Here is a 13,932-nt window from a genome sequence, read left to right on the forward strand (position 1 = left end):
CATGCAGTACCACAAGTGAGAACACGTGGCTTCACTTCGGCCCTACTGTGTGTGTGTGTGTGTGTGTGTGTGTGTGTGTGTGTGTGTGTGTGTGTGTGTGTGTGTGTGTAGGATGTGCTGTAGTTCCCTCTAACTGCTCCGTGTCCTCTTCCAGGACCGCTTTCTCCAAGAACAACCAGCCCACCATGGTCCCCATCCCCAACTCCAACGTGTCCTTCGGCAACGCCAAGGAGATGAGCCGCAACGACATCGCCAGACTCAACAAGCTCTACAGCTGCTGTGAGTGTCCACATGAACGCACTGTGAATATCCGTGTTACACTGTCTGCAGTCTGTGTCCATCACTCACTTTTTGACCTGATCCACCTCTGTGCTGTTCACCGTTCCAGAAGAAGCCCGCTCAGATGTCCTGACAGACGCAGCAGAGGGAAGACTGTCTCCTGGTGCTCTCTGAACAGCAGCAGCTGCAGACCTGAACTCATCTGCACAACAGTCAATGATCCGACTACAAAGACACTTTGACTGGAACACGGCTCTCTCTTTGCTTTCTTTCATCCACTTACTGAAGGGACGGCTCTTATGGTCTCAAGCCTCACAATGAAAAATGTAATATATTACGGAATGAATAATGATAATAAATGCTCAAAGTTCTTCCTGACGGTAAATAATGTCCTTCAAACACATTTTTCATGGAGACTTTTCATTATCAAATTAATTTAAAGAAATAGATTTTAAGATGATAGACAGAAATTATACAGGAAACACAAACATTACTCAACATATCTAAACTCAGACTGATTATTCTGTAATAATGAGGAAGAACATTTGGTCCACTTCTTTAAATGTCCACTCTGGAGACAGACGTCTCTACTTATCTTCACTGCTTTCTTTAAACCAATAGAAATGAAGGAATGGATGTCATCTTTTTGGAGTGTGATGCTGGAAACTCATTCATCAGATGATTCAAAGTAACTTCTGTATCTTCTCCTGAAGCTACACATTCACAAATCAACAGTTTACAACTTCAAGCCAAATAGTAAACTGATTTTTGTATCTTTTAATAGTTAAATAATGTTTATCCTACTAGAACAGCATGAAAGAAATCACTCATTTTAGACAAAACACTATGAATTATGAAATGGTATATTGTTTTTATCCTTCTGTGTTTTTCTAAATTTCAGTGGGCATTGTCAGACGTATCTCTGCACTTTTATGTTCTGTCATCATTGTGACACAGTTTTTGTGTCACAAGTACTGAAGGGAAATTAATGTGGAGGAGGACCGGTTAGCGGAACAAGCTACAGAGAGATGCTAACGATTTACAACAAGTCCCATCGAGCAAATCAGAGATCAAGGCAACAGTTTGGAGGAAAGCAGTAGAAGTGTGGTAAGAGCAGCGGAGCACTGAACTAAAGGGACGGTTTCTGTACAATTTAAATTAATATATGTACATATAAATACATTATAAATAAGTTATATATAAAATAAAATAAAAAACAAAAAGATTTTGAAAAAACGAAAGGGAAAGGTACCTCAACATGCATGCTAACATATTGACAAAATGTTGAATTTTTCATGGTCATATAGTCTGTTAACCTACTCGCAGTTATCTACATTAGATGCATCATTATAAATTAATAACTGTGTTGTTTGCTAAACACTGCCATTGAAATACAATGCAATGCAATTTCAGTCCTCTGGCTCTCACTCCTAAATTGTCCTCCATCGTTGCACACACCAAAGAGCAACCCTAAACCCTATTTATAGTGCTCTAGCTCATTGCTAAGTGATCTAATTGGTTACAGGTGTTTTTTCACAGGTGCATTCTGGGTGCAAGTGATTAAGAACCGAGTGTGGTATCTTAATGGCAGTGTTTGGCAAACAACACATGCCGGCTTTTGGTTTTGAATGATGTGCTGAAGCAGGGGAGATCAGCATGCGTCCTACTTCATAAAAAATAGGGAAACAAGGACGTTTCTTTTTTTTTAAATTTATTTAACAATTGCACATGTACAATTTCACAAATTGTCAGTAAGAAACGGCAAAATACAGACATTTAAACTAACATTCCAGGGGGGCAACCGCAGAGAATAACAAATAGACAGAAATAAAAGCAGAAAAATAGAAAGGTAAATAAATAATATAAAGAGAAAAAGGGGACACTAAGGCACAAACTGTGACTGTGTAATTACAAACATATATCACAGGCAATGCATGCCATTACTGTTCTTATGGCATTTTTGTTGGTACAGCATTCCAGGTTTTTAAATAAATTTCAAACTCTTTGCAAAAAACACCAAAATATGGGTTTTTGGCTCGTAAACTTACACTTATGAATATTTGGCAAAAATAATAAATACAGGTATGATATACGCTCTTTCCTCAAATGTTCTTTCATATCTAAAGAATCAAAATATAACATGTTCATAGAATAATAAAACACCTTTGTACAAAACATCGCTACTAAATGTTGAGACATTTCCCATAAGGAAACAAGGAAGGGGACGTGAAGGAAGAGGCCGCTTTTAGTGAACAAGCAGTACACGAAGAAGAACACCAGATGGCGGTACCGTCATAAAAAGGGCGCTATCGACTCCTCTGGCGCAAGACGAAAGAGAAAGACTTCCTCGTAGCTGTCTCTGCAAAAATGGCGGACACGTGTGGCCAAGTCTTGCTGGGATCAGGGCTCACCGTCCTCTCCCACCCTCTGATGTACATCAAAGTCCTGATCCAGGTAAGAGAAGAAGTGCTCGTGCAGACGACGGGAAGATGTTACGGGGTTAAGCAGCGGCTCGGGTCACGGTTAGCTAGCAGTTGTAACGTAAATACTGCACGACCCAACTAGCTAGCAGCTTGAAGAGCAAACTGCTGAAGTACTTTGAAAATAGCATCGATTATGAGTGAATTGTTGTGCGTGGCTTAAGCCCGTCCGTTAGCTACCATTGGCTCTATAATTCGGCGTGAACCTCGCGTTAATGCACACCAGCAAACGGCATGACAACAACACCAACTGACGGCTACAGCATTGGTCCGTCTCCTGTCCCGATGACCTTCCGTTAACAAAACACTCGGCAGTAGGCGGAAGTGAGGTGTGACAGCCGCTTCTTAAACTTCATTCATTGTGCTGCTTTGTTCATGTTCTGTACTCGTCATGTACCAGAACACGTCCTGTCACATATTCCCAGATGCATACGTTAGGTTTGTATTGCTAACAAGTTAATGTGACGGCTAGTTACCGTTAGCTGTCAGCCGACCAGCTGTCTGCCACTGCTATCTAACGTTACTGCTTCTGTGTTGCTGCATTTTAGAGCAATTTCCCGGAGTGACAAAGCGGTTAATAGTTTACATTCCACACACACACACACACACACACACACACACACACACACACACACACACACACACACACACACACACACACTTTGTTGACCTGTTTAACAGTAAGTGGAAGGTCAGGGACGAGCTAGCATTTCTTCGCGAATACATGCTGGTTTTTATTTTATAAAAATAATAATAATAAGATCCTCCTGTCTTGAATAACACACATATATAACATTAATGACTACATTAACGAGTACAGTGTCCCGGGCTCTTCTGTCATTTACTGACCGGCGCCCTTTGGCCCACTAACATAGCTCGTAAGCTAACATGATCTGTTGCTAACTTGCTAAAGTCAACGTTAATCGGTAAGCCAACTTGATACAACGTTAGCTTTACGGTCCAAAGTTGTTTTTCGTAAGTAGCACACGGAGAAACGCGTGTGTCGCGGGAAAACGGAATTTATTCAACTGACGAAGTGAACAAGATATTGAGACGGAAACAAAATAAAGTTGACTAAATGTGTCAAAGAAACTAGGAAGGTGTGGAAGAGACTGTTTGTGTCGCTGAGGCACTTGACCAAAGTGCATACACAGCTACAGTACTTATCACTTCTTATTTTTGTGTGTGTGTGCGTGTGTGCGCGCGCGCGCGTGTTAGGTAGGACATGAGCCGCTCGCTCCCAGCCTGGGCAGGAACCTCTTTGGCAGACAAGTCTACCAGCTGCCCGGACTGTTTGCTTACGGTGAGTGTGGCTCTCCACATTAAGCCTTGTTCTCAAATCTGTGACATTTATTACAGCACTCTGAAGCTTCTTCAATCGTGTCTTTTTAAAATGACACGAGTTGAGGTTTCTTTAGGCATCTACTTGATATGAACCTCGTACTGTTTTTAGGCCTTTCCTAACTTGTTCTGCTGTGTGTGTGTGTGTGTGTGTGTGTGTGTGTGTGTGTGTGTGTGTGTGTGTGTGTGTGTGTGTGTGTGTGTGTGTGTGTGTGTGTGTGTGTGTTTTTGTCCGACGGTTCCAGCCAAACACATCATCAAGATAGATGGCAAAGCGGGTCTCTTCAAAGGGCTCGGGCCGAGGCTCTGCGCCGGCTCCATCGGCACCATTGTGCACAGCACTGTTGTGCAGGTAGGAATGATCAAGTGCACCATGAGAAGTATGTCGTCATACCTGCAGCCTGTTCTTCAGATGAAAGTATGCAATGATGTGCTTGTATGGCAATGTAGTGCAATCAGTATCGTCCTGAAAGCATTTCTTTTAACATGAATTCACTTGAATAGAAAGGGCTGTTTAATCATAGGCTATAGTAATTCTATATATCTATATCATTTCACTGAGCTTGAGTCTTGCTCAACAATTCATTTTGAGGTGTAGAATGGGTTCTACATATTGGATATGGCATAGATTTTTTTTTTTGTTGTTTTTATTTTGGGACGGCAGTTTAAATGACAAGAATTCATAACTCAGGACAAAAGCAGTTAAATTCCTCTGCAATGCAAACGTATGTCGGGGGAGGAAAAAAATAAAGACTAAAAACCCCCGAGGTTTGCTAACGGATATAGCATCGATTGATAAATGTGACGCACCGAGTCTTTATTCACGAGGGCAGTTTTTATCATGTTAACCTCTAGTTTCTTACAGAAATGTCAAGAGCAAGGCACACATCAGGTAAGAGCTTTTTTTTCAGATTTATTGTTTGAAGTCTAGACATTGATACTGTTTAAAGACGGGTTGAGCTGAGGTTGGACTCTGTTGTCCAGGTACCGGGCGGTCAGCAGAAGGCTGCGGAGGGCTCCCTGCAGCACGTTGTTAACGAGGTAACGCACGGCTACAACGAGGGGCAGCAACACGCCAAGCAAGACAAGCGTCTGTTACGTTCATTACATTTAGGATGTAGAAGTCGCCCTCTTCAGAATGCAGCTCGACAAAGTCCCGCCACAGCTTCATCTTCTTTCATTGTGGTCTGGCACATTCATGTATTGGTTTATTTGATAAGGGACAGTGCACATTAATACGTTGCTGTTAATGCGCCAGAGTTATTTTTCGTCTGTAGTCCCACGGCAGATGTTACAAAATACACCTTCGGTTGGTCATTATCTTTAGGCTGCACAACGTCAGACATTGTGTTTATTTCATTAATGGAAAGTGTTTTGTTTTGACTGAAAGTTAATTAATGGTAATGATAAATGTGACTTAAAACTAAAAAGACATTCTCGTCTAAAGACGAAATCCGAAAACAGCTGACGACGTTAACGCTTCAGAAAGCAACAACAAAGGCCGCGAAGAAGCAGTCAAAAACGAATGTAGGCAATCATTCAACAATATCTTACAGATGTTTTCATGAGGAAGAAAACATCTGTAACATGTCTGTTCGACCTCGAGGATGCACACGTTGAGAATCTGAAATGGCTTTAGTTCAGTGTTATGTCTCCTTCTCTACCTTATGCATCTTTACTGAGTGACATGCAATTTGGAAATAAACCTAAAATCAGCAGTTTTAAAAAAACCATTTCAAGCTCAGTGACGTCATTCTGACGAACTTACAGCGTCATACTACAGCTGGGTTTTTGTTTTTGTTTTTAGTCTCTTATATGTGCAATAAAAATCCAACCAGCCTGCAGTGCGTCGTCCAATACGTTTCACACGAGTCACTAATGTGCCGATCTCAAAGTTCAGCTGCAAAGCTTTTCTGAACGGTCAATGGAAAATATTTTTTATTGCATTTACATCAAGAGGTATGCACATTTTAATCAGTCGGCACGGTTTCCTCTAGTTCCCTTTACTAAATGTCATTTAGTTTCCTTTTTTTTTTTTTTAATGAGAAGTATATAAAACTGTAATTTCAGATTTTCTTTTTGAGGATCAAACTAGGCTTATGTGTCTATTAATAATAATAATGTATTGTCACGTTTCATACTCTTAAGTTGCTTGTTTTCTCTTCCACAGACAACCAAAGAGATGATCGCCCGATCCTGCGCCACCATTGTCACGCATCCCTTTCACGGTACGTCACTCTCCACGACCACAGCGCCGTGCATGTGACGCTCCCACAGGCTGTGTTATTCTGAAACGGTTCCACTTGTGATGCATTTCAATGTTTTAGTTGGATCTGACAATTGTGTGTGTGTGGAGAGACACTAGTCTGCATGTCAAGTCTGTTCTCCTCGACTTGTTTTTCAGTGATTACTTTGCGATGTATGGTCCAGTTTATTGGGAGAGAAACAAAATACAGGTAAAGTTTCCATGTTTTAGACACCAACCTCAATGAGAAGAGCCGCGACGATGGTCTAACCCTTACAAATGTGTGTCCGCTTCTTCTGTTGTCAGCGGGGTGTTTGACTCCATAGTCACAGTCTACAGAGAAGAAGGCCTACTGGGCTTCTTTGCGTAAGTTTGACTCTCCTTGTCTTTCTTTTTTACTACGGATTTTGATGCTTTGACTCGATGGTTAACTTTGAATCATTCTTAAGGCAAAATACCCCAGGAGATGGATCGGAAGTTCAATCTCCTATAATAAACTGTGCAGCCGAAATACAGACACTCAGACCCTCGAGGACAAAAACGGCCCTCATTGAAACTCCATTTTTATTTTTATTTTTTTTCTATTTAGACCATTACAGCATAAAGTCTCACACTCTATTATATCAGGGAAATGTTTCCGCTCGGGGCATTGCTGCTATGTTGTGTGTTTTGACGCAATGCTTAAAAAAAAAAAAATCAGTGTTGTTGTTAATCATTATGTCCGCACAGCTTTTGGTATACAGAGAATAGTTAATGATTCCCCAATAACGGTGGCATCACGTAAACAAGCATTTAAAGTGTTCAAAAAGCGCCGTCCCCGGTGAACATGATGACTTATCGGCCCCGAAATTGCCAAATTAGGGGACCTAATATTTGAATACATGTTCTACATTACAGCTTAGCCATACGGTACCGTACTCTGCCTTCGGTGTCGATCTGAATTGTAACCATGAGTTCTAGAGCGGCTTTATTCTTTTGCAGTAGTGTGATCTTACGTCTCCAGTATGCTGATTATGCTCCCTCCATGCTCCTGATGTTTTAACCGTGTTTTCCTGTTCAGTGGTTTGATTCCTCGTCTGCTCGGTGACGTCCTGTCTCTGTGGATTTGTAACCTGCTGGCTCACCTCATCAATACATACGCCATCGACGACTCGGTACGCCACTTCTTCTCTCGCTCTGCTAATGTTAATCATTAAAAAAAATAGAGCCACGTTGTTTCTGTGACTGCTCAAAATTCTAATGTTTTTGATTGAAAACTATGCAATTTTACATCTTTTTTTTTTTTTTTTTTTTTTTTGCCGTTATTATGACCATAGATGAAGCCCAAAAAGCCTTTACAAAACTTGCTATAGTTACATTCTCATTTTATTACTTAAACATATCAAAACCTTCGTCTGAACACTGAATTCCTGTGGCCATGTCTGCCCTTTTTATTAAAATCATATTTGCACAATCAAAAGAGCAGATTCAGAAAATGTAATATTCTTTCACAAATTAAAAAGTCATGACGAACAGTTCCCCAATGAGCTAATAATAATAATAATAATATTAGCCTAGAGCCGAGACCCCTGGGTCCATAATCTAAATCCAGAAGCTAAGCTGAGGGTTATGGTTGTGCGTCACATAGACAGAAGTGGCGTTCCCTCTGCCCCTCCATGCTGAGGGTTTGTGTTCAGTTCAGGCTCACGTACAGAACTGACGGTTTTATCTGTTCTTCTGTCCAGATGAGTCACACAGGAGAAATCAAGAACTGCTCTCAGGCTGTGACCGGGGTAAGTGTAACAAACGAGGCCCGTCTACAGCATCGGATGTCCACAACATTTGACATTTTGATCACCCCCCCCCATCTCTGCTCTCTTCTTCCAGTTCTTTGCCAGTATGCTCACATATCCTTTCGTTTTGGTGTCAAACCTCATGGCTGTCAATAACTGCGGGTGAGTCGGCAGCTTCATTGCAACTGTAAATCCTCGTTTTGCGTTGGATGGAGCGGAGTTACAGTTTCTTTTCTTTTTTTGTCCTCGCAGGCTCGCCGGAGGCCTGCCTCCCTATGCATCGGTATGTCCCACCTGGGTGGACTGCTGGAGGCATCTAAGCAGAGAGGTAAACACACGGCACACCAAACATCTGTGATACAGATGTCACATGAAGCACCACAGTGGTGGGATGTTTTCAGACCGGAAGATACAAACAGAAGGTTTCTCAGTGGGGTTATATGGGCCAACATAACAGACATATTTTAGACTCCTAACATAAAGAACGCAGAGATTAAAGATCTGCTGTTACGCCAGCTTCAATTTAAAACGCCGATGGCCAAGCACCGTCCCAGTGTGTTCCTTCAGACAGTACGCCGGCGTCACGGGAGCATAAGAGGCGTACAGTGTGACGTATAGCGTTCTAACGTCCCTATGGGTCATCCATCTGGTCCTCTGCTCGGAGGGTAAGGGGCTCCTGGACCTCGTCGTCTCCCCAGTCGTCGTGGCGTTGGCTAACCGCCGCTAGCGTTGGCTAACCGCCGCTAGCGTTTCGGTCCCGTTTCTACCTGGTTGTCCTTATTTGAGACACGAGGTCCAGCTGCAGTTTTGACTAACGACACTCTTCGTGATCATTTTGTGTATTTGATCTTCCCAGATGTACGCGTCTATAAACAGGCCCAGTGATCTCCTCGTGTGCCTTAAGCAATTATATTTACTTTCTAATTTCATGGTACAAAGCTGAGAATATGTCCTTTTGGTCACATGTCTACTGTACTGAAACACTTGTGTCCTCTCTTCTTTCCAGGGCAACATGAGCAGAGGCAACAGTTTATTTTTCCGGAAGCTCCCGGCAGGAAAGATCTACGCCGTCGACCAGAAGAGATTTTTTTAAAAGCCTCAAGAGAACTGAGCTGAACATAGTTGTGATAACAAAAGAGAAATCAACATTGCCTGATCCGGAGGTTGGACAGTCAGCACTTAATCTTTTTTTTGTTTTGTTTTTTTTGTATGCACTTGTTTACTATTTTTTTTTTTTCTTTTTTTTTTTCTTCTTCTCAACCTGCCATCATGTGAAATAAAAACACATTTCCAGCAGGTTTGGTTTTATTTACAGAAATGAACAGATTTGAAACTGCAGGGCTGTAAGATAATAAGACAGAGCATTTATCATTTAAAAACCCACATGTACTGAATCTGATGGGTGGATGGCTCACGCTGTCGAACTCATGTTATGGCAGACCAATGTCTCAAAAGCCCCCCCCCCCCATGTGTTAATTATTTTTTAATGTATAGAGTATCGATAATGGCTCCCCTTCATCCAACGTGATGGGATTTGTTTGTTGAAAACAGCACTTCAGTCTGCATGTGGTAACGTCTAATAATTCACACGGTAGTGATCAAGTGGGACCTCTTGTCATGTGGTATTGTCTCGATGTGTTAATTGTGAAGCTCGCTGCTCGGCGGGCGCGTTAACGCTACTGGAGAGGGAGAGGACTCCGAGGGGAGGGGCGTTCAGGAGCATGTCTGGATGTGCGGCGGCATGGAGGGTAGCCGGAGCTGACCAGTGGTTTCTTGGCGCTCTGAGCAGCCAAGTGCTTGTATCAACTCGTTCTGACTCACCCAAATAATAATAAAAAATATTGCTTTTTTTTGACCTCGTCTTTCTTGTGAAGCTGTTTGGTGTAGAAAGGGGAGAAAAAATGATCCAATATTTATCTTGTCTTTTAATCCCGTGAATAGACCAAACTATCTGCTAACGAGAGTCTCCCAAAGCCTGATGGGTCTTCTTCCTGAGCTCATTGTTGTCCAGAAACTACTAAAAACACATCAGGGAGCTGCGCTGTTACACTGGGTGACATGTTGCTTCATTACAATTAACACAAACACTGTACTTTATTTTGATTCTCTCACACACACACCTGCTGCCACAAACACTCACTAGAGCACCAAATGTGGATTAATCCGCTGCTACAAATAGTCCCCCAACAAATGCACTGTGTCCTTCTGTTTGGGTATCTACAGTGACCAGTTTAAGGAAGTTGCGGAACCTTTTATAAATAATGAAACAATGCATTGGTGAGCCGTTTTATTTTTTTAAAAAGCTTTACAATAGGAACCAATGGGTAGAGAGCCACAGACGCGTATTGAGAAACAAACTACCTCGTTGTTGGTTTCTCTTTTCATTGGCTTTGTTTCACACCAAAATCAACTTTAAACAAGAGAAGCAACCGTTAAAAGCAGCAGCAATGTAGGATCTAGTGGCATCTGGTGGTGAGGTTGCAGACTGCAGCCACCTGGATACCCTCCTTTCTCCAAGCTCTATTCAAGCTGTCGTTTCATTGTAAGAACAGGAAACGCCCTCTCTAGAGCCAGTGTTTGATTGGCCTGTTAGCTACTGCCTATGCAGATGTGAAGGGCTCATACACTCAAAAAAACGATACACTAGTGAAAACAATTATATTTCTGCCAATAGATCGACTTAAATCCTACACGCCGGTCCTTTTAACGACGCCTACACAATCCACAAACGAAATACAACCTGTGTGTCCATCCAGCTATAACAGTACCGTACAATGGATAATCTACTTTTAATGTGAAAACCCAAAGTTACAGTACAGTTATTTTTTTTTTTAATGCAGTGACAAAAAAAAGTAATGACATTGTTGGGTTTTGCTTGTCAATAACCAAATCTTATAGACTGGAGTCTCTACTACTTACCCTGGGAAGATACTACTCTTCAGGTTACCTACTACAGTAGTAGTAGTAGTAGTAGTAGTAGTAATGAACGATGTACAATCTTCAAGTGTGTGGAGGACATGTGGCAGTGGATGACCCAGCAGTCTGATATTTAATGAAAATTCATTGTATGTGTGCCTGTTGAAACGAATAAAGTAATGCAAAAAAAATGGTCAAGATCGCTACCAAATAATCAGTTAATAACTCCCCGCTGCAGGCAGTTCGCTCAGAATAAAAAAAGGTGACGGACCCGTCCTCCCGTCCTCCCGTCCTCCCGTCTCCACGCTACGAGCCGGCGGCGGAGCTCGCCGCGCCGTCCGCGGGTTTGCTGCCGCTGTGTTTGCTGCTGATGTGGTGAGTCATTTCCTTGCGGTTGGCGACCGTGTGGCCACACTGCACGCAGGTGTAGCGCCCTTTAGTGTGCTCCCACAGGATGCGTCTGCTGCAGGCCGCCCCTGATGGATGAAAGGACAAAATGGATGCTCCGAAGCTTGTTTATACACAATTATATCACAATACTTTGTGTCAAAGCCCGTCTCAAATGAAGAATACTTTGGGATTTTTGGACAAGGCTTTAAAAGGCTAATCTGTGACAGGAACCTTCAGCGGTGATTTCTGAACTAAGACTAAAACTAAAACTCTACGGCGTCGGACAGATGGACCAACATCGCTCTGCTGCTTAGGAGTCACCAAGAAAATAGCAGTTTCACAAACTAATGTCAACTCAAGGTCTTCTTACTGCGTCTCATGTAGACTCACCGATGTGGCATTTCAGGGCCGATAAAGATAACCGACGCTTATTTGATTGCCGTGGCCGATACCAATATGACAACTGATGACTCATCGTGACCGCACTGGTGGAACTAAACACGAAGCCACATCTGGCCTGCTACAGCTATGTGCTTTAGTGGGAGGACGAGAGGCTCACCTTGACCCTTCTTCCAGACAGCGGCGGACCCAGGAGGAGAGCGTGGCGCCGGTCCGGGAGCAGGGTGGACGGGCTCAGGACACCCGGTCTGTGTCAGGTGCTGACCCCGGGCATCCGGGGAGTCCGAAGCTGCGGTCGGGCCATCCGGGTTTAAAGGTGGAGGCAGATCCGAGGGTTCGCTCTTGATGCGAGGCTGGGGTGCTGACGATGTGAGCTGCGGTGGAGCGAGGTGGAGAGGGGAGGTCTCCGGGTTGGACAAGAAGGGGGGTCCGAGGAGAGGGGGGGCGGGGTCTGCCTCTAGAACAGCGGCAAGGAAGGAACCTTCCGTGTTTGGGATTTCAGAGAGAAGCGGCTGGGGGGCGGACACCGGGTCAAGCAGCGGGGGCTTCTGGTCCAGGTCCGGGTCCGGGTCGGTCACAGCAGCAGCAGGCGCGGGGGGGGGCACCGGTTCCGACGGCTTCGGCCTGCCCCGTGACACTTTGGAACAGGTGTGCAGGTGAGTCAGGAGGCCGCGGTAGGACCGCAACTTTGTGCGGCAGCTCTCGCACCTTTCGGAGGAAGAAGCGACTTATTACGCGACTCAAAACAGTTTGAATGCAGGGGAGTAAAAACTGAGAGCAACTCACAGGAAGAATATGTTGGGCTTGTGATGATGCCTCATGTGTTCCATCAGTTTCTGCATGTCGGGGAAGGATCCGCTGCAACCGACGGTGGAGCACAGCAGGACCTTTCCTGAGGAGAGGACGGACGGCGTTCACATCATGTAGGTTCACTAACCGCACAACGGCAGCACAGCTTCTCTCGTGACCCCTTCCATCTCATCTCCAAACCCCAAAAAACTACAGCCAGATAGGACCTTATTCTCCTAACTCCACATTGTGTGGTTGGGTCTGTAGTAGCTCTCTCTCATCTACCAGTGGAATAAAGTCCTTTAAGGTGAAGACACAATTTACACCAAACAATGTACATCTCATTGCTATACTGTCTTTCCAAAGCTCGAGCCAAACCCCCTTCTCGGACCAGCATTAGGTGTCGTTCACCTGCATTATCACTGGAGGAAACGAAGGGTAATGTTATGTTTGTTTAAGCCAACAATAATGGTTCCTGTCTAACATGTTAGGGTTAGCCGTTGACGTCGCATTAAAAACAGCACAGCCACTGATTTACTTGCAGAAGTGAAGGGCTCACCTGGTAGCGACTGAGCGGAGATCTCGTGGTCCTTGATGTGGCTCTCCAGAGACGTGTTGTCCGAGTACACACGCCTACAGCCGTGTAGCGGACACGACGTCCTCTTGTTTCCTGAGATAGACAAACGAGACTTAATACAATTCCGTAAAAATGTATTATCCACATACGTGGGAACAGTGTGTGTGTGTGTGTGTGTGTGTGTGTGTGTGTGTGTGTGTGTGTGTGTGTGTGTGTGTGTGTGTGTGTGTGTGTGTGTGTGTGTACAACGCCCCGAAGTTAGCGACAGAAGCACAGCGGGTTAGCATGCTAGCTAGCTTGGTCAGCGAGCTTTAAGTTAGCGCGTGTCGCTAAGCACAATGGGACAGCAGCGTAGCGCGTGTGGCGTCTGTCTGCGATGTTTTTGAGCTCAATTACAAACCTCCGCTTCCAGCCTCGGCTGTCTGCATGGCTGTGCTGCCTGAAGACATCGTGAGGACGGAGCAGCTGATCTCTGCAGCGACGACAAAACAACAACAGAGGAACAACACAAATCGACTACAAGAACCAGAATGCAATGCGACAAGAACGGCACGTACACGTTTTTTCATTTGACATTTGAAACTTACTGTTTTTTTCTGTTAATTTACACAAAGACTTTATTGGGATTTTAATTAAAATAAATATAATTGTACCTGTCGTTTTTTATTATGTAACATGTAAAATTATCAGTAACTACTTGCATCATCAAATAACAGAATTAATTGATTAGTCGAGGAAAGTCAA

At 43.7% G+C, this 13,932-nt stretch overlaps 2 protein-coding genes across 2 annotated transcripts; one reads left to right on the top strand and one right to left on the bottom strand.

Moving 5' to 3' along the window:
* The first annotated feature begins 2,626 nt into the window (after nucleotides 1-2,626).
* Nucleotides 2,627-9,967, top strand: mtch2 (mitochondrial carrier homolog 2). Its single transcript, XM_068710750.1, has 13 exons — nucleotides 2,627-2,733; nucleotides 3,978-4,062; nucleotides 4,346-4,452; nucleotides 4,966-4,992; nucleotides 5,085-5,141; nucleotides 6,271-6,328; nucleotides 6,505-6,556; nucleotides 6,652-6,711; nucleotides 7,406-7,499; nucleotides 8,070-8,117; nucleotides 8,212-8,279; nucleotides 8,370-8,445; nucleotides 9,124-9,967. Exons 1-13 carry the CDS (start codon nucleotides 2,647-2,649, stop codon nucleotides 9,208-9,210), a joined length of 906 nt encoding a protein of 301 aa, XP_068566851.1. The 5' UTR covers nucleotides 2,627-2,646; the 3' UTR covers nucleotides 9,211-9,967.
* A 422-nt stretch (nucleotides 9,968-10,389) lies between these two features.
* znf414 (zinc finger protein 414) lies at nucleotides 10,390-13,705 on the bottom strand. Its single transcript, XM_068710749.1, has 5 exons — nucleotides 13,589-13,705; nucleotides 13,171-13,281; nucleotides 12,609-12,714; nucleotides 11,983-12,530; nucleotides 10,390-11,509 (listed from the first exon to the last, which is right to left on the bottom strand). The coding sequence occupies exons 1-5, from the start codon at nucleotides 13,635-13,637 to the stop codon at nucleotides 11,340-11,342; spliced, it is 984 nt and encodes a 327-aa protein (XP_068566850.1). The 5' UTR covers nucleotides 13,638-13,705; the 3' UTR covers nucleotides 10,390-11,339.
* Nucleotides 13,706-13,932: the final 227 nt, after the last annotated feature.

The sequence above is a fragment of the Cebidichthys violaceus genome, unplaced genomic scaffold (assembly GCF_023349555.1).
Source record: "Cebidichthys violaceus isolate CVI_PGR_0920_01 unplaced genomic scaffold, fCebVio1.0.p SCAF_16, whole genome shotgun sequence".
NCBI classification, from domain to species: domain Eukaryota; kingdom Metazoa; phylum Chordata; class Actinopteri; order Perciformes; family Stichaeidae; genus Cebidichthys; species Cebidichthys violaceus.

Coding starts and splice junctions, on each gene's coding strand:
- znf414 (XM_068710749.1), bottom strand. CDS start 13,637: ATGTCTTCAGGCAGCACAGCCATGCAGACAGCCGAGGCTGGAAGCGGA. Junction 12,715..13,170: donor CTCCGCTCAGTCGCTACCAG/GTGAGCCCTTCA, acceptor TCCTCTCCTCAG/GAAAGGTCCTGCTGTGCTCC. Junction 11,510..11,982: donor TGTCTGGAAGAAGGGTCAAG/GTGAGCCTCTCG, acceptor TTCATCCATCAG/GGGCGGCCTGCAGCAGACGC.
- mtch2 (XM_068710750.1), top strand. CDS start 2,647: ATGGCGGACACGTGTGGCCAAGTCTTGCTGGGATCAGGGCTCACCGTC. Junction 4,993..5,084: donor AAGAGCAAGGCACACATCAG/GTAAGAGCTTTT, acceptor TCTGTTGTCCAG/GTACCGGGCGGTCAGCAGAA. Junction 6,557..6,651: donor GGGAGAGAAACAAAATACAG/GTAAAGTTTCCA, acceptor TTCTGTTGTCAG/CGGGGTGTTTGACTCCATAG.